Below are 19690 nucleotides of genomic sequence, written 5' to 3'. Positions count from 1 at the left end.
TGAAGTCTCATCACAATGATTGTTTTCTGAGCACGTGAAGTCTTGGTTGTGGCACATACTGACTTATGCTCCATTGTAATACATGGGAGAGAGCTAGTGTGTGGAAATGTGTGGAGCAGAATGGAGGCCTCTATACATCCATAGAGAAGCAAAAGTCTCCATTACAGAGAAGTAAGTAAAAAATGAAAATACTGGTTTTCTGTAATGTAAATAATCTATAGAATTCTGTTTGCTTTTTACAACATATATACTTTTTCAATTAAAAACAAACACCAAGCATGGTGGTGAAGTCCTTTAACCCTGGTACTAGGGAGGGAGAGGTGCCTGGATTTCTTTGAGTTCAAGGCCAGCATGGTCTATATAGCAAGTTCTAAGCAAGCTAAGGCTACATAGTGAGTCCCTGACTCAAAAAGAAAACAAAGGACAGAAAAACCAAGCTTTTGTGCTAATGAGATGGTTCAGTGAGTAAACGTATTCTCTGTCAGGTTTGAAAGCCTGCACATTGGGCAAGCATTGTACTAACTCAATCCCAGTCCCAAGAAAAATAATGTGAAAGAATAGAATATTAATAACATATTACACTGTAACATACCTCAAAAACAATATGCCAAGCGAGAGAAATCATACACAAAAGGCTGTATAATTCCCTTTGTATCCATACCCTGGATAGACAAATCCACAGAAACAGAAAGCAGGTTGTTGGTTGCCAGGGACTGTGGGCAAGAGGTGCTAAGGACAGAGGGCGTGCGCTTCCCCAGCTTGAGTATGGCCCACTCACAAGAGAAGCCAGCTTGCTTCTTGTGGAAAGAGTGTAACCAACAGATGTTGTTAGAATAGGAAGGCCCCCCCTAGACTTATGGGTTTGGGTGCTTGGCAATAGGGAGGGTCACTCTAGGGAGTGTTGGAGGAAGTGTGCCACTGTGGGTTGGCCTTTGAGGTCTCCTATGCTCAAGCTATGCCCAGTGTGGCACACAGTCTCCTCCTCCCTGAGAATCAAGATGTAGGACTCTCAGCTCCCCCTCCAGCACCATGTCTGGCTGCACGCTGCCATGCTTCCCACCATGATGATAATGGACTGAACCTCTGAACTGTAAGCCAGCCCCAGTTAAATGTTTTCTTTTATAAGAGTCGCCATGGTTATGGTGTCTCTTCACAGCAATGAAACCCTAAGACAGACGTTCTCATGCACATCTGGTCCTTTTTTCTCCCTCTGGTTTTTCAGGAGTAGATATTTAAAATGAGGTGAGAGAGCCCAAGTTCCCATCACACATAATTGATTTAATGACCACTCCCACACTCGGCCGCCTGTCTCCAGCATACTTCAAAGTGGAAATGAGTCTTGCAAAACTCAGTCATAAGGCTTTGATCTTAACATGTTTTACTCAAGATAATGCTTCGATGTCAGCTGGAAAGTAGCAATCTCTCAGGCAAGGAGCTTTAGGGGTGCAGAGCCCCTGCCTACAATCTCAGCAGTGCTATAGTCTGAAGTAACTTCAGACACACAGAGGAGTTACAAAGTTAGTACAAGAACTCATCTGCTCTTTACTCAGACTTACCAATATTAATATGTCATATTTGCATACCTAGTTTGCACCCCCCCACACACAAACCTTTTTAATGAACTGTAAGTTGCAGACAGTATGTTCCTTTGCCCTCATCCTCAGCTGCTGGTTCTGAGATGGAGGATGCCCTCCATGATAGCAAAGGTAACAATTGGCAAAATTGAGAAATGTAACAACAATACAGTGATCTGATATTTGCCAGTCCCCTCAAGAGCATACTGAGCAATTTTGCCCTAACCCTGTCATAGGCAAGGCATAGAATCTGTTGACTGATGAATCCAGGAGACTATGTCAATAAGGAGGGCCATTCAAATTCATTTTTTATGCAATATATTCACTTTTTGTGGCCATAAAAATAAGCAAACATGATCTGATTTCTTTATATATAGGGGGATCGGAAAAATGTCTAAAGTGTGATTTCATGGGCGAGGTGCTTACAAAGTGTAATGAAATGTACTTTACTTCACATACGGAATGACATGCTCCTGTCGCAGAATGTTAGAAGAGACATTGCACTTGATGTTTACTCTGGAGTGATGAGCACTTAACCTTGAATGCTGTCTTGTAAATAATCAGTAAGCGTTATCTGAGGTTTGTTGGGTTGCTCTTCCTTGGGAATTTTAGAACCTTAGCATAGTCTCAGCCATAAGACATTTCTGGCAAACCTAGGTTTGTTTGGTCATTTCTTTGTTACCTTTACATCCCAATCATAGCCCCCTCCTTCTTCTCTTCCTGGTCCTCCCTCTCTCCCTTTTCCCCTCCCGCCTCCTCTATCTCAGAAAAGGGGAGCCCTCCTCCAGCTCATCAAGTCACATTAGGACCTGTGACCTGGCGAGGCCACCTCACTAGGGGGAGTGATCAAAGAGCAGGCAACCGAGTAGTCTATGTCACAGACAGCCCCTGCTCCCCTTACTAGGAGACCCACATGAAGCCTGAGCTGCCCATCTGTTACATCTGTGTCCAGTCTATGCATGGTCCTTGATTGGTGCCTCAGTCTTGGCAAGCCCCTCTGGACCCTCGCTAGCGGGTCTGTTGATCTTCTGCGGAGCTCCTGTGGAACTCATTTATAAGCAGATTTTAGCCATATAGTATAGGATAAACATACTGCAATTCACAGACCCAAAGAAGATAAGTAACAAGGAGGACCCAAGGGAGGATGCTTAAATCTCACTCAGAAGGGGAAATAGAATAGACAGTAGAAGTGATTGTAGAGAGGGATCAAGGTAGGAGAGTAAGCACAGAGAGAGATGAGGGTGAAGACCAGATCAGACCTGGCGGGGCCTGGGGAGGGAGGGGAGGGAGGGAGGACAGAGGACCTGTAGAGAGAAGTGAAACTGTGGACAGAGACAAGCTTGAGGCCTAGGACAGAGTAGGCTTCTGGGAGGATGTGGGGGTCACGTTAGCTGAGTAGCAGGAGTCTTGGAGACTGAAGAGGACACTCTCTAACTAGACAGAACTCCTAGTGGAGGAAGGGGAACATCAACCCACCCACAAAGTTTCTCCCCCAAATGAACCCTGCCTACAAGATGTGCAGGGATAAAGATAGAGCAGAGATTGAGGGAATGTCCAACCAATGCCTGGCCCAACCTGAGACCCACCCTACAGGAGAGAGCCAACCCCTGACACTATTAACAGTACTCTGCTATGCTTGCTCCCAGACAAAAGCCTAACACAGCTGTCCTCTGAGAGGTTACTCCCAGCAGTGGATTGAAGCAGAGAGGAGACTAAGAGACAAATATTGGTATGCAGGAATTGGCTTGCTAAATGTTTTTTTGTAAAACTATCAATAAAAAGCACTTCTGTGAAGCTGCCAGCATTCAGTTCTTGAGAGGCTGAGCTCCTGCTGCTGAGAAGCCTAAATTCATCCTGCAGTGTCTCTTTTTTTGGATCAATTGCCCCACATAATCCAGAAGGCCAACATGCCCTTTCTGGATATAGCAGCTCAGTTTCTACAAAAGGCTCCATTGTGGAAAAGTTCCATCCTGCCCTCAACTTTCCTTGGTTCACTAGGTTGGGATAGTAACTGCCTTGTGTATGTATTTACCTTTAAAAACAAAAATGACTGTGTCCACATAAATCTGACAGATCTTTAGAGCTACCTAGCATTTCCCAGTAATGCTTTACAGGATGGAAATAGGGTGGGAGTCTGTCAAGGCTTTTAGGTTTTGGCTAAATAGGGACATGGAGGGCAAAGAAATCCACTTGGCTGGAGTGTGCCCAGCGGTGTGGACTGAATCCAGGTGGTGATGCAGAGCGCAGACTTCTGAGCAGAGTGGAAACAGGGGCCTAGCATCACCTATGCACCTCAGATCCTGCGGGGTTTGGCCTGGAACCCATCCATGCTGCCTCTCTTCCCTTCCTGCTCACTCCTTCTCCACAGGTGGAGCTTCTAGTCCGATCTGTGGTGTGTGTGTGTGTGTGTGTGTGTGTGTGTGTGTGTGTGTGTGTGTGTGTGTATGTCCTTGTGAGTGTGTCTGGGTGTACGTGCATGCATGCATGTATATGTGCATGGTTGTGCATAGTTGTGAGTGTATGTGCCTGTGTGCATGTGTATGTGTGTGTGTAGCTTCTTTTCCCCTGACAGGATCAACATCACTCCACCAAATGGCCTTCTGCTGTGAATTCTGAGAACTACCACAAACTTCCTGGCTGGAGGAGAGAGTGGCGGGATCTCTGGCCTCCAAAGAGCCTCTGCTTGTTCTTCAGTAGCAATCACAACTCACTCATACTAAGTTCTTAAAGGTAGACCTACTGGTTCGTGGAGAAAATAAACAGAAAACCCCTTTTCAACATCCCACAGCTTTAGGTGGGCTTTCTATGATAGCACTTATACTTAATGTCTAGTATTAATGCATTTTTTTTCTGTTTTAAAGATTTGATCAGGGTCTAGTATGGTGCAAATATGGTTTATAAAAAGAAGATGGATTTATAAATTAAAAGATAAATTATTCAAGACTAAAGGGAAGATTTTGAAAGCCACAGCAAAGGGCTTTTAGATTACACTGAGGCCAAAATTAGCACAGCAGCCTGCACAATATTGGCTTAACTTTTAGACTGAGCCTTTGGGAGGAGACCCCATAGTCGGTGAGTCGATACAGAGATAGACCATGACCCAAACTGGAAAGCTAGCACACATGCCTGCCTACCTGGCCATTAACCCCCTGGTTTTAAACCCTTGACATTCCTTCCTAAAATACTATGATGCTTTTCAAGCCTATGTTTATGCTCATAGCCAGACTATGTCTTAGGATGCTCATAACTCTGCACTTCTGCAAGTCAGCATGGGGTTTGCTCTCTCAGCAGACACCGGCCCCTTCCACGTCAGCCAGGTGCAGTTCAGAACAAGGATTCCTAGCTTTCTGAAGCTTATCTTCCTCCTTGCTGCTCATGTAAAAACACAGCCAGCCACTAACAGCATTTCCACTCTATCCCACTGCGGTGGTGAGCGCTCTTCTAAGACTGAAGGATTTAGACACTGGCCTAGTGCCTAGCCCAGAAGGTGCAAACCTTGGGGTCCCATCCTCCTGCCCAGCATGGCTGAGCTAGGTGAGGGCATGAGACACAGGTGCACAGTGATAATGGCCCACTCTGAGAGGACAGCTTGCGCTCCATCCTGCTTCTGTCTCTCACTGACTATGATCTTGGGCAAGGTAGAAACTCTGTGCCTCACTTTTCTCACCTGTGAGATGGAGCGAACAAGCACACACACATATATGCTGTGTTCTAGTTTTATCCTGATTATTAGGATATATACATTATATGCTGCACAACCGGTGAGGTGGGAGGAAGTTTATTATTGTGAAATGGCGAAGGAGAGAGGGATAGAAGATATAGTCTGAGTGAGCCATGAGAGAGACAAATGTACCAAGTGGGAGGGAGACAGACAGAGAGACAGAGGGACAGGGAGAGAGAGAGAGAGAGAGAGAGAGAGAGAGAGAGAGAGAGAGAGAGAGAGAGAGAGAGAGAGAGACAGAGACAGAGACAGACAGACAGAGACAGAGAGAGATATGGAGGGGGAAGGGGAAGGTGGCCTTTAGTCCTTTTATAGTCTGGCACACACCTGGTGGTCCTGTATGTTGCTAGGCAACCTGGATCAGACTAGTGGATACCTTGTGAACTAACACTGATAACTGAGTTCATCTGTGAAAAGACATCCAGCTAGTCAGTCTTCAATCAGAAAGACCTCATTCTCAAAGCAGCAGCTACAAGCATTTCGAAAGCTATTCCTATTGGCCCTAAGGTTTTATGTAGTGGATTTGGGAAAGCAGCTCTTGATGAAGTGAAAGGTGTTCAGACATGTGAACTGTGTTGTTGTAGATCACTGGGAGATAATACATCCCTTACGATTTGCCAAACATGAGCGTTAACACACTGCTAGCAGGCATGCTTTCAGTACGCTGTTTTATTTGTTGAAGAGAGGCCTTTGTGAATGGCCTGTGGATGAGATAGAGACAGGACTGGAACGGCACTGTGCTAGCCATACCATGTGACCTTTTCTGTGTGGCTTACTCGTGCTTTTCTATAATAAACGCTGCTGTATCACTGGCAAAGAGTTCACCGTCTGACTGACGCAGAGTGCCCCTTCCGATATTTGAACTTCTGGGAGAAGTTTGTATAAGCTAAGAGTTAGTGGCAGACACCAAAGCTTAAAATTCAACAATTTGGACACATTTTGGTCACCATCTATGATCAGAGGGCATGTACAAAGTCAGGGCTTTTTTTTTTTTTAAAAAGAAAATTGCTTTTTTGAAAACCAATGTTTTATTTGTTCTCTGAATGTGTCACAGCTCAGGATGGTCCCCATTGCATCCAGGTGCCTGTATGTGTTGAGTCTTCACATCGGGGTCTTAAAGGCGGCGGCATTAGTGTGTGCGTGTGCGTGTGCGTGTGCATGTGTGTGTTGGAGACATAGTCCACCAAAGCCACAGGCAGGAATGGACATAGCTACAGCCCCGGCAACATACGTTTCGATGCATGTATAAAACACATCAGTTTACAACTCTATCCATATGAACCTGGGGTCCCAAGATCTCTAATTTTAGCAATCACACTGCTTTTCTTGCTACTGGCTGGAAACTAGAGCAAGCATTAGAATCTTGAACAGGCCTCACCCATTCAATGAATTCATGCAGTTTACTGATGTTTAAAAACAAAGACCCCATTGATCCAGGTTCTCAGGCCCCTTGCATCATCTCCTTCTGGTCCCTCCCTCCCTCCCATCCTCTTTTAAGGCAACCATGACATGCATGGTTTTCAACCTCACAGACCATTCTCAGCCTTTTCTTGTTTGACTTGGCAGGTTGAACGACAGAAGTGTGTTGCCTATCATCCTGTCACCATCTTGGTGGCCAAATGTCTGAGTTCACAGCTCTGGCAGAGCCCTGCCCCCAAGGGCTGCGGGAATAGCCCTTCTTTGCCTCTTCCTGCTCCCAGTGGCTCCTGGCAGTCCTCAGAGCTTCTTCATCTGGAGTCCTCCAGTTGCTGCCTTTGTCCTCACGGGGCCACCCTTCCTGGGTGTCTGTCTGACCAAATTTCTGCATTCTAATGAATGATCCCTGTTCTGCAAATGCCTTATGGTCTATGGTAGCTGTACTTTTGGTTTCAGATGAGCAAGTTACTGTAAAGTTAACAAGCAAAAGGACAAGCAGAAAGAGCAAGTGGTGAGAGATAAGATCACTAACAACAGCGAGGAGGGACAGCTGGAGGGGCCTGTGTGAGGAATACGCAAAGGAACACGTAGCGAGGAACACCTGGATGCAGCATCAGGCTGTGGGTTTACCCAGCGGTCAGCAAGCACCAGGGAGGTCCTGCTGGAGTTCTTCGTTGAAAGAATTCATGGCAGACCACACTCTGTGGAAGAGCTTCTGCCTTTTCATCCCCACAGCAGGCTTTTATACCATGGGAGAAACCCAGTAAGCTCTGTTGGGAATGGTTTGCCTTCCAGCTGTTCTCCAGGGTGTACTGTTTTTCCTTCTGTCGTACAGACAGGGGGCAAGCCTACCCCAGGACCAGGGCTCTGGAAGGACACTTGGACTAAACGTCTGAATGAGGCACACAGAGTTCTTGACTGAAGTTGTTGCCTCAGGTGGCTGCAGCTCTAGCTCCTTCCTGTTAACACAGAGGTAGGTGTGCACCAACCTCTGCTCACCAAGGCTCAGGTCCTAGATATCTGTGGTGTGACATCCAGGTTCCACCTGGGACACTCAGCCATGGCTGTGTATAGTACCAAGACTGCACTCACCTAGCCTAGTGCCAAGAGCCTTCATGGCAACCCCATGACTCCAGAACACAGGGGACGAGAAGACACAGTGACTTCCTTCTCCAAGCCAGTGCCTCAGAGAGCCGTATTCCTAGGCCTGATCATCCCCTCCATCTCAGCTTCTCCCTCCATCTCAGCTTCTCCCTCCATCTCAGCTTCTTCCTCTAAGGCTAGCTGCAGCTTGAGCTAGAGTTTCTGGGTCACCACTCACAGTCCACTTTCATGTGCAAGAACAAGGCCTGGTGTGCATGTTATCAGCTTCCTCCTCTGCCTGCACATCTCTTGTGTAGATAAGCTCCTACTTTCCCCTTGTTTGGTGCTATCTTAGTGAGGGAGCATATTTTGTCCAGGGGCACAGCGTGAGACCAAGGCTTGGCCCCCAAGGGCTACAAAGGGCTCTTATTGGTAGGGCAGAAGGCTGTACTGGGAACAGAACCACCTGTTAATGACACCATTTACCTTTTAGGGGGATGCATATTGAAATTTGTATAGACATTCAACTTGAGCTTCAAGGATCAAGTGGCCCTGGGTTGCAGTACTGGCTAACACAACAGGAAAGACTACCTCTGTGTAGACTCTCAGACAGGCCATGAGCTACAGCTCTGCAAAGCCTTGCAGTCATAGTGTTGGCTGAAAATATGGGGTTCCTGTCTGCTCTTGTTTTCCTCTGTCCACATCCACAGGTTACTAAAGTCCACATTTGTCTCTTCTGGCTGCTCTAGACAATGCCCCACCCTACCTCAAGAAACATCTTGGCTTAAGATCTATTTATTCCACCCTTACCTATCCCCTCTCTCTCTGTCTGTTTCCCTCCCTGTTTGAGAGCTGGCCTGGAACTTACTATGTAGACCAGGCTGGCCTCAAACTTACAGAGATCTTCCTTTATCTCTGCTGAAATGGAAGTTATGTGCCACCACACCGGGCTTCTTTCTCTCACACTCTCTCTTTTGTATATCTCTACAGACCTGTGCGGTTGCCCATGCTCTTCTGTGTGCCTTCCTGGTGACCAAAGTCTGCTGTCTGACTTTCGACTTTTCATTTTGAGACAGGGTCTCCCACTGAACCTGCTCTCACTGATTCTGCTAGCCTGGGTGGTCAGGGAACTCCAGGGATCTGCCTGTCCCCATCACTGGCACAGAGCATGTGGGCCCCTGTGCTTCCCTCCTCTTATGAGGATGTTGGGTATCTGGCTGTAGCTTCTCGTACCTGCATGGCAAGGACTAAGCTTTCAGTCTAACTCCAGCCCTGGAGCTGTTAAAAGCTGCGTTTCTCATAGAGGTTTTCTGGCAAATCCTGTTTCCTTGTCTCCTCCTGCTTTTTAAAGACAAGGTTGCCTTCCACTTCAATTCCTTTACCTCCATCTTCAGCCCCTGTTAAGAGTTTTTAGTTTCACCCTTTTCATACACACACGTTAGCACAGGGTGCACACGATTGCCTGCTGTCCTGTAGGTGTTTGCCTCCAGTCCTGGCTCACACACTTTCCTGGGAGCCACCTGGTGTCACAGTGGGGCTGTGCCTTAGTTGATGCAGCCAAGCAGGAGCACAGGCCGCTGTCTCCAGACGTTGCTTGTTGCAGACTCTTCCACTGTGAATCAGCACACGCATGCTGGTTTTGCATTTCTTGGTAAAGGGATCTTAGGGGAGAACTTTAGAAATTAAAACAACAACAAAAGGGTGAGATGTTGGTAACCTTGGTTGACTTCCCTGTACCAGCTTTCTTCTCCATGCCCAGAATTGAGGGGGGACAGTTGCCATAAAGTTGCCCTAAGATGCATGGGAAGGTCTCAGGCATTGAAAAATCCATCTGATGGAGAAGCCCAGTATCTTTGCCCAAGGTCATGGAGGTCTCTTTTTGGCATTCAGTAGATAACCATAGATGGTGCCCATGGCTACCTATCTGAGTATGTGGTCTACTCCCTCCACAGTTCTAGAAGCAACATAGAAAGGTAGAATTGTCAAGGGTTTATTGAGTGTCCTTGTGGGACTATGGGGCTGTTGAACAGGAGATGGGGACTCTTGACACAGGGCTGTAGGTCCCATTGAAGTTGAAAGGTGGGAGCATCAGGCAGATCCTGTCTCCAGGGATTCAGTGTTTGATGTGTCTGTGTCCCTTGGGCCTCGATGTTTGACAGCGAAGAAGTTGGTAGGCATGAGAAAAAAGCCTACAGAGTGCCTAAGTGAGGTCATATAAGGAGCAGCAGGAGGCCCATGTGAGAAGCCCACTGTCACCCAGGCCACCAAATCCTGTGGGAGAGACAAAAGCTTTAGTGGGCAAGAGGGTACTGGCTATGGACCCTGGAAAGACTGGGTCATTTTACGATGTGCTTACAAACTTCTCCAAATGGCCTCAGCCCCACTGGAAAGAGGTTGGCCCACCTCTCATGACCTCTGGACTTGCCCTCCACCCACAAGCCACACACCAGGGACCAAGGACAGGTTAAGTTAGAAGGTTAGTGACAAGGCCAGAGGAGGGATGGGAGGGATTGGTCTAATACCTGGTCTTCAATATTATCGTTGTCTTTAAGGAAGTCCTGGAAAATCAAGACGGGCTGCCAGAGGTGGTTCTGGTTGTAGAGGCTGGTGCTGTGCTGTTCAGACTCCCGGTATTTGGTCACTGCCAGAGAGTACCTGTGAGTGAGCAAAAGCAGGTGGCTCTGAGCACTGAGGCTACCTCTGAGGCCCAGCCAGGGTTCATAACATCCTCAGGGGCACAGATAGGGTTTCCTCACAATGAGCGGTTATCCCCTGGGACTTTGCAAGAGTCCTCAAAGCCATCTGAGGGGTCCCATGAGCACATCCCTTTCTTCCCTGAACACATGAGGATGCACATTCAGACTCACAGGCAGAGAGGAGCTCCTGCCCGCTCCTCAGAGTCCCTGCCCACCTCACCTGGCCCAGGAGTAAGCCAGGTCCTCTGCGGTGTTAGGGGTCAGCCCTTGATTAGATGTGGAGTCGATCTTTAAGTGGTAGCTGCGCCTGCGTCCCCATTTGTCCTTTTTGGGGCTGCTGAAGAACAGGAATGGAGGCAGAGCCTGCTCCAAGGGGAAGGTGGCTTGGCTTTCGTGGGAGTACCGAGTCTCCTCCATTGCGTCCGGGGAGTATCTTGGTTGGCTGGGGTTGGTGGTAGTGTTCTGTCTGGTCTGCAGGGCGTGGAAGCTGTTGTTGGTGCCTGGAACCATGAAGGGAGAAGGAAGTTGAGAACCAAGCTTAGACTGGAAGTTTCCATCCTCTGACCTGGATCTCCAACATTGTTCACATCCAAGGCCAGCTACCAGCAAGGAGCAGTGCTGGGGGCAGAAGCTGGGCTAGTAGTGTGGGCACGGAAACTAAGTGAACCCCCAAAGCAGGGAAGCTAGAGGACAGCTCGGGGTTCAGTCTCGGCAACTGTGGTGATTTCATGGTGTCCTAGGCTGTTTCAAGGGAGTGTGGTACAGCCTGTTGGCCATAGTGTTAACCACAGAGAAGGCATAGCCTGTTTTGCTGAAGGCCTGAGAATTTGCAATGCATTCTGGGTCACAAAGACACATGGCAGGCATCCATTCGATCCTGCTGGCCTTGTTTTGTTATCGGCTCTGGAGTCAAATGCCACAGCCACGACACTACTCTGTGGTGACATTATGTATCCAGAAAACACACTAACCACCTCCTGATGGCAGTACATACCATCCAAAAGGCATACACAATGACATTTCTTCCCTCCCTCCCATTGCATTTCTTCCTCTCCCGTCTTTGCACTGCTGAATTCAGATCCAGGGCTGACGTGCGCCTACAGTTCTGGGTAATGCCAGGGTATCATTTGCTGCCGCTTATCTCTAAGATGTACATTAATATTTCTTGGGGGTGGGGGCTAGAGAAGGAGACTCAGTGAATATTTCTGATTTAACATCAGGGAGTCTCAGTCCCATCTCCTGGGACGTAATGCTATTGGTGGGAAGTGTCTGAAAGCCAGGGAGGGTCTGACTTCAAGTCGTACCTGCCACATCCAGGTCAACACGGTAATGCGCAAAGTGGGAATGATTCTTGTCAACTAGGTTAGTCACCAGGTGAGTTTCCTTCAGTCCTTCAGGGGTATAGATGAAGGTATGGACGTAACCTGTGACATGCATCTGGGCTGAAAGCATGCCACTATCATAGAAGATGAAGTCCCAGATGTAATCATAACTGTATTGTGTTGTCTTTGCCCGCAGCACCATCTTGTGTCCTACTCCACCAGAAGAGAGGTTGGTTTTGTGTGAAATGTTAAACGTGGGGCTAACAGGCACCCCTGTGGGGATCTCAAAAATGCAGAGGGCTCGTGGACGACGAACAGGCTCATCGGTGTCATAGTAGTGGATGACGTCCAGGAAGGTGGCTGACTCTGGACAGTCGATGCCAGGGGATAACTCATGAGGCACACTGCCCAGGTCCCAGCCTACTTCCATGGGCTTGAACATGTCTCCTTTATACACAACGTGTTGTTCTTGCACAGTGAGAACACTCTGTATGCTGATCTCATAGGCTATAGACTCATTCCTGAAGTGCACATTCAGTATCTGCAGCCCGGAAGAGGGTCGAAGCCGGAAGGAGAAACTCCACCTTTTGTAGATCACAGCGTTACCTTCTAGGCTGTATTTGGGACCATTGCCTTGTCCTGATCTGCTGAGGGGCTTTGGAATTTTCCTAACAGGCAGTCGGTCCTTGAGAACCCCTATGTCCACTAATCCATCTGCATAACGCTGAGCCAGATTGTATGCGAACATGTAGTGGACACTGTTATATTTGACGTCCAATAGGTACCATTTCCGGACATCTGGGCTTCCGTGATCCACAGCGATCTCGAGACCCGTGGGCTCCAGCCGGTTGTTCACAATGCGCTTTAAGGCAAACCAGGTCGCCCGAAAGGTAGATTCTGGACTGCGTGGGCTCATATGCGTGAAGGTCAGACACCGGCCATAGCAGTCCTCTAGTGAGTAGCCAGTGATGTCAAGAATAAACTTCTTTAAGGGTTTGATGAACTCCTTGATTTTGTGATAGACAAGTCTTAGCTCTGCTTTGAACATGGGTCTGGATGACCAAGAGAGGTCTTTCTTTGGCCCGGGGGACAGTTCTCTCATGTAGTCGGGCTGTGGCAGTGGCCCTACAGCAAATTCGGTGACATTGGGATACTCCTGGGCACTGAAGATGATGATGACCCGGGCTTCCCGCACAGGAGGTTTTGCTCCTTTCTCCAGAAACTCTAGGACATCTTTCTTCTTGGGCAGCAGCATCTCAATGAGGAACACGGAGTTCTTGTCTAAAGCCTGTGTGCCGTATGGGTGCAGGTCCAGGTCCGTCCTGCTCATCAGGAAGCTGTGCACGGCCTCCATCTCCTGGGCGCTCAGGTCTGCGAACACCTGGGCTTTGCCGTTCAACATCCAGTTGGGGTACCTTGCCATGGCCATCTGAAGGACCAAGATGATGGCCATGCAGCCCAGTGCCAAGCTCCTATGCACCAGCCCCATAGCTCTGGAACACAGCAGGGGAGAGGAGAAGACTTAGATGGTTTCTCCTCCAAACCAGCACTCCAGAGCACCTGGTCCCTAACCCTGTCTCCCCCTGACTGTGCTTCCTCCCTTACCCAGATGCAGCCAGAGGTGGGGTCTCTGGGTCCTCTCTCCCTCTTCACAGTGTGGTTCGGGCTCCTATGTGCGTCCACCTAGTTCCTTTCTGGTATGGAAACCTCTTAGAGCCTTTCTTATCTACATCACTCACATGTTTGCCTCACCTCTCGGTGTGATCTCACTGGGGGAGAATTTCTTAGCGTGGCGCATTGTGACTCACAGCAGCCCAAGGCTGAGCATTAATGGCAACTAAGGGCTTATGTCCCAGCAGGGCAAATGGCTGACTGGCAACAGCGCCACTAGCTTTAGACTGCAAATTACCTTTTAGGGGCATGCGTTTTAAAATCTAATGTGTACTTTCAAGGTTGAGTTTTTAGGGTTCAGCTGCCCAAGTTCACGACACTGCTGTATAATATCTCTAGGCCTCCATCATCCCAAGTGTGGAACAGAACCGAGAGGAGCAGCATCCAATTTCCTAAGGCTACAGAGGGAAACGGGGTGATAGTAGCATGTGGGATGAGTCTGGCCTTCCAGGACTGCATGTAGATAGTTGTCTCTTTAAAGTGAACCCGATAGTGTAATTTGGACTCTAGCCTTTTGGAGATTTTTAGTTGTACAGACTTTCTGGGCTGAGTCTAGGCTGTGAAGCCAGGATGGGCAGACTCCAGCCCCACTTAGCCTTCTCTGAACTCGGCTGGGTACCAAAGTTGGTGTTTCAAGACGACGGATGATGGGACCGGACCACACTGAAGGAAGCCCTGGTGTTGAGGAATTTCCCTAAGGCTTGCTGGAAGATGAGTGGTTCTCATTCTTTGCTCTTGGGCAGTGGGTCCTTGAGGGCCACGGTATCCACCTTTCCATCTTTAAATTTCTAAGCCAGCTCCTCTGGGCTATTGTAGACATGCCATTTACAGGAGGGCTGCCCCACTCTCCAGTGCTGAGCATCTGTGCTTCTATGATTCCTCCATTCTTCAGTCGGCTAGGGGGCAGTAAGTGGCCTTCCATACAGTTCCGTAAGATAAACCAGCTATAGGGGCAATGTGCTTGAAAGGCAGGCTTTGGATATCACAGCCCTAGAGTGAGAATCTGGTGGTGTCAAGCAAATACTCACTCAGGGCTTAGTGGCCTCCTCCAGCAGGTCATAGAGGAGGCCAAACTCTGCTTTGGGAAGCCCAGGGCTGGCTGGTGTTATCAAGGCAAGGGGACAGTGCTCTCAATGTACAGGGGCTGTGGCAGAGGCCTGACAGCAATGTGACCTTCAAGTGGTCCTGGCCACCACAGATGAGGATATTGAGTTCCTTGTGTAGACTTTGCTTTTCTTTTATCTGGAAAATCCAGAAGCAGACCCTTCCTCCTGGGCAGCAGCCTTTCTATGAGGTCAGTGGAGTTCTTGGCCAAAGCTGGTGTCCCAGTGGATGCAGCTGCATCTCCCTTCATGCTTTCCAGTAAGCTGTGTACAACCATTAGCCCACACACACCCAGGACCTAGAACACTCAGGCGTTGTCATTAAGAGTCCACCTGGGGCATTGTCACAGCCATCTGTAACATCTAAATGTCAGTCACTTAACCCAGTGCCTGGTTCCTTAAGAGACTAAGTATTTCCCTCTCTAGGCCAGCACATCAGGGTAGTTTGTCCCTAAGTGTCATCTACTTTTTCTACTGACTTAGCTTTCATGCCTAGCTCCGGTTGAGAGCAGAGCTGGAGTTATTCCCAGTGTCATCAAGGCATCTGTGTATGAGCCTACTTCCTTCCTCCCCATCTGCAAATCTCGCTTTGTTTAGATAAACTCCCCCATTTCCTTACTTCTTTTGGTGTCATCTCAGTGAGGGACACTCTTCAGGCATCTGCAGTCACAGCAGGTCCTGTCCTGGTGGGGCAGATGGCTGGACTAACAGGAAGGCTGCCTTTATGATACAACAGATTATTTTGTGTGTGTGTGGGGGGGGTGTATTTTGAAAGTTAGGCTCAAATTTAGGCTCGGGGGTTAATAGGCCTGGGTTCAAGCCCTGGGAAATCACACCACCAAGGACATTCTATGTCACTGTGGTTGTGGTAAACTCTGAGCCTCTATTGTCTCAACTGTAAGCTAGAAGTGACACCAGCAGCACACATCATCCCCAAGAGTGTGGGGAGAAACCAGATGACATGCTTGGCACTAGGCTGGTCTTCCAGAAGCCGACTGTTGGCTACACTTCATTTTACAGTGAACCCCAAGGATGTGGTCTGGACCACAACACATCAGAGATTTTGACTACTGTGGACTGTCTGCACTATGTCTAGCTTGAAGCAAGGATGTGGAGTGTTGGTCCCTGACAGCCTTCTCTGGGCACGCAGTGGTCTCTTTCCTACCAAGACTATATGGACTCACATGCTAGGTCTGACCTTCCTCTCCTTCCGGGTTGAGGGAAAGTGTGGTTGGGGATTCCACCCTCTAGCCCTATCCTCAAGCTTCCAGCTATACAGTGTGTGTGTGTGTGTGTGTGTGTGTGTGTGTGTGTGTGTATGTGTGTGTGTGTGTGTGTATGTGTGCGTGTGCGCGCGCCATGGCGGAGTTGAGTGTGACGCTCAGAGTCCTTGCTGGCTGCTTCCTTACTCACCTTTGTACATGTGATTGGAATGCAGTGTGATGAACCTTGCAGGGTGCAGAGACCTCAGCCAATGCACACACGCTGACAGCTGTCACTGTCAGTGCTGTTTTCTCCAGATCCCAACTGAACTGTGTCTGTCTATGGTTCTGGACCCCATAGGGGAGGCTCAAAGTACATCATTTCCCAACAAAGGAGCTGTCTTCCCCCTCAGGCCCTTTACCCCACGCGACCCATGCTAAAAGGTTCACTTAATATTGTGTCTCTACCTCAACTCCTCACGGCTGAGTGCGGTGGTGTCCAGAGGCCTCCCTTAAGTCCTGGGCCTGTGAGTGGTGGGAAGAGTCTGAGGGGTCCTTGCTGTCCTTTGCCTCCTTGAATGGAACCCTGAGGAGGAATCTGGAGAACACTCTGGTTGAGACCGACACAGAGAGGGCTCAGAGGCCTGTCTACTGTGTGTCATTCACCTGCCAGCATGGGGGACAAGACCAGATGCTGGGTGGTGTGTCACCTAATAATGGCTTTCAGAGTAAGACTTAAGCAAAGAAAGGCATAGGTGCTCATCAGGGATGCCAGGGAGGAAGTGGAGCACAGAACCTGAGCCTCGAGGGGGCCTCATGCTTTTATGCATAAATATAAATATAACCTACCGAGCCCTTACACAAGGCCCATTATGCATACCTAATATCCATATATAATCCTTACACAATATATACATATATATCCTTTCTGCCCCAATTGCTTTTTGGTTGTGGTGTTTTGTCCCAGCAGTAGAAACCCTGACTGAGGCACCTCTCTCTGTGGGCTGGCATTTCGTCTGCTGTGAACTTGCACGGGGCTTGTGCACACTATCACAACCACTGTGAGTGCACACTGGTTCTTACGCTTTTTCTGCCCTGAGCCTTGGAGGCAGGGGTGTGGATCGAACTCTGCTCATTGCCCCTGCCCTCAGCACTTTGTTAGGGAGTCTGTAGAGGAATGACCATCATCTGGCAATGGTGAAAGACACGTGTTATGCCTGCCCCATCACCTGGTGAGCTGGGAGGCTCAGCCCTTCTTCTTGCACATCTCCCTCTTGGCCCTGGTGGTCAGTCAAGGACGGGCATGGAGGCATCCCAGGAACTGTCTTCACTGTAGGGTGCTGCTGCTGCACCAATTGAACTTACTACTTGTCCAATGCAAGTGGGTATCTGCTGGGAAGAGAAGATGTTGGCTCTGTTTCTTAACACTTAGACTTTATTACACAACCCAGCTATGCTATACAAGAGGGACAAAAGGTTAATGGGAAACAAGAGTAAACTTTCCGGTATCTGTTCCACAGGACGGATCCCTAGGTATCTTTGGCCTGCATGCTGGTCCGGCCTGTATGCTGCTCATCTCATCCACATGAGTTCATGCTCCCAACCTCGTCCTCTCCACTGGCTGTCTCTCTCTAGCCCACAAAGCCTGTCTCCTCCTAGATCTCTCCACCCATGCATGTCCAATTAGAAACGCAATCACCTGACTAGAATCTCTGGTCTGCTTCCTAAATTCCGGACCCAGGATGGTTCCGCCCAGTCTTCAACAATGTTCATCTCATTAGGGTATCCATGTAGCCAGGAGCAGATGTCTCTCCCTGTCAGGAAAGCCCTCCATCATTAAATGTCATATTCTGAAGAGTTTGAAGACCAAGTTTTTAAATCTATTTTTACAGTTATCTACCTATTTCTTTGAAGACATATACAAGAAATTAAACAAACCTGTTCTATGACCAAGTAAGTATCTAGTAAGATGTATAGGTAACTAAATACCAACCTTCATCTTCTATGGAGCCTGCCTAGACTGCCTTCACCTGGGATAATGTCTACAATCCTTCCACACAAAGAGGCCAAGAAGCTTTGGACATGGAATTGCCTATTAGCTTCTCTCAGGAAACATATTATGGGCCAAGGATGTGAAAGTTGCCTCCTGCCTGCCCAGAAGCAGTGATGAAGTTGCCAGGAGTCTGGAAGGCTTCTCATCAGTCTGCAATCCAGGGGCCAGAGTCTTCATGCCTGCTTTCCTCCCACCCTGAGTGCATGGGACACAGGTATACATGCAGGATGAAAGCTCACACAGACACGTACAATAGCTGGAGAGCCTTTAGGCCTCCTCTCCTTCCTTCACTGGTCTAAGTGACAGCTCACGCCTTCCAGCCTTAGGGCGGCATCTGCGTGACTATGGAACTGATCTTCAGGCAGCAGTTGCTTCTGTGGCTCCGGGGCTCTCTTTGCAGCTGCTAAAGAGCAGGTCCTTGGGCAAAGACTGTAAAGTGGAAAACTACCCACTGTTCCCAGGAATACCGTGTCTGTTCCTGTGTGTGTTGTATGAGGTGGCATCTCAGGCTCCTGGGGTTGGCGGTGGCCTGCCTTCTCCTCAATGTCTGGAAGCTGTGGAGACGTGAGGGAAGGAGGAGGGTGGGAGGCCAGTGTTGGAGCAGAAGCCTTTTCTCCATTCCAAGGATCCCCAATGCAGACCACACTGTGCTCAGCGGCCAGGAAGAAGCTCTACCGGGGGCAGGAACTGCATTAGCAGTGTGAGCGCGAAGCTCAACAGACCCCAAACCAGACAACTGGGGGACAGTGTGTGTGTCAGTCCTGGCCGTGTGGACGTTTTAAGGTGAACTTTGGCTGTTTGCTAAAGCGCTGTACTCCAGTCTTTCAAAGTCTTAGCTCTCCCATACCTACAAACATACCTTCGTTTTGCCCTTTAATTGGGTTATCTCACTTGGGAAACATTCTTTTAGCATGAGGCATGGCAGCCCAGAGCTAGTCCTCCAGAGCTAAACTGTGCGTATTTGGCAGAGGGCTGTGCTCAGACCAGACCCACCTTCTGATGCAAGAAGTTACGTTTTTCAGGGGACACATTTTAAAATTTAGTGTAGATTTTTAAAATTTATCTCATGGGCTAAGGTGTCCCTGGGTTCAAATCCTACTAAAGTACAAAACTCAGTACCCCTGTAGGACTGGCTTCAAGTCTTGTCACAGGTGACAGCTCTGTATAATTTGGAAGTCACAATGTTAGAAGGAAGTATAGGGTTTCCATATCTGTTTTCTTCTGCCCATAGACCCAGGGTAGAAAAGGTCCACACCCATATCTGCTTCTTCAGGTTGCTTGGAAGAGTTTCTGTTCATCTTGGGTAGCGTCCCATCAGTTCAGGAGTTATTGTTTTACTTTATTTCCCTCTTTTGTGTGTGTAGAGAATGTGTGGGCGTGTCTGTGTGAGGATGCATGCATGCGTGTGTATTGAGTGTGCATGCATGTATACATGTGGGTGTGTATTTCTGTGGTGGTCAAAGGTGGATATTGGGTGCATTTCTTACTTTCTCTCCATCTTATCTTTCAGACAAGCTCTCCCACAGTACCCAGGTCTCATTGACAAACTGGCTGACCACTGAGCTCCAGGAATCCACCTGCTTGCTCCCTTTCCCAGTGCAGCAGTTACAAACATTTGCCACAACACACAACTGTGCATGAGCGTTGGGTGGGTGTGTGGACTCAGGCCCTCATGCCTGCACGGCAAGCACATTACTCATGGAGCCATTATCTTGGTCCCAGCACCTGAGTGTTCAGGGTTCTGACCAAGAACAAAGAATGTATCTCCTTGTTCTGTCAGCCTCTGGAGACCTGGAGGCCTTCCATCTTCTGCTCTGTGACAAAGAACTCGCCTATCATGCACAAGACA

The 19690-nt window shown here is 48.6% G+C and overlaps 1 protein-coding gene across 3 annotated transcripts; it reads right to left on the bottom strand.

The window, feature by feature from the left end:
* Positions 1-9762: 9762 nt before the first annotated feature.
* AOC1 (amine oxidase copper containing 1) lies at positions 9763-19633 on the bottom strand. 3 transcript variants are annotated; one of them, XM_084787725.1, is made up of 6 exons: positions 17488-19633; positions 17018-17177; positions 11795-13305; positions 10711-10990; positions 10317-10449; positions 9763-10065 (listed from the first exon to the last, which is right to left on the bottom strand). In XM_084787725.1, the coding sequence occupies exons 3-6, from the start codon at positions 13299-13301 to the stop codon at positions 9883-9885; spliced, it is 2103 nt and encodes a 700-aa protein (XP_084643851.1). In that variant the 5' UTR covers positions 13302-13305; positions 17018-17177; positions 17488-19633; the 3' UTR covers positions 9763-9882. The 3 variants fall into 3 exon arrangements, with proteins under 3 accessions (XP_084643851.1, XP_084643852.1, XP_084643853.1); XM_084787726.1 differs by having other exon boundaries at positions 17018-19633; XM_084787727.1 differs by lacking the exons at positions 17018-17177; positions 17488-19633 and adding an exon at positions 15206-15533.
* Between the last annotated feature and the right edge of the window lie 57 nt (positions 19634-19690).

This window comes from Acomys minous (genome assembly GCF_964271855.1).
Source record: "Acomys minous genome assembly, chromosome: 6".
NCBI lineage: Eukaryota > Metazoa > Chordata > Mammalia > Rodentia > Muridae > Acomys > Acomys minous.
This window is presented reverse-complemented; position numbering and strand designations above follow the sequence as displayed.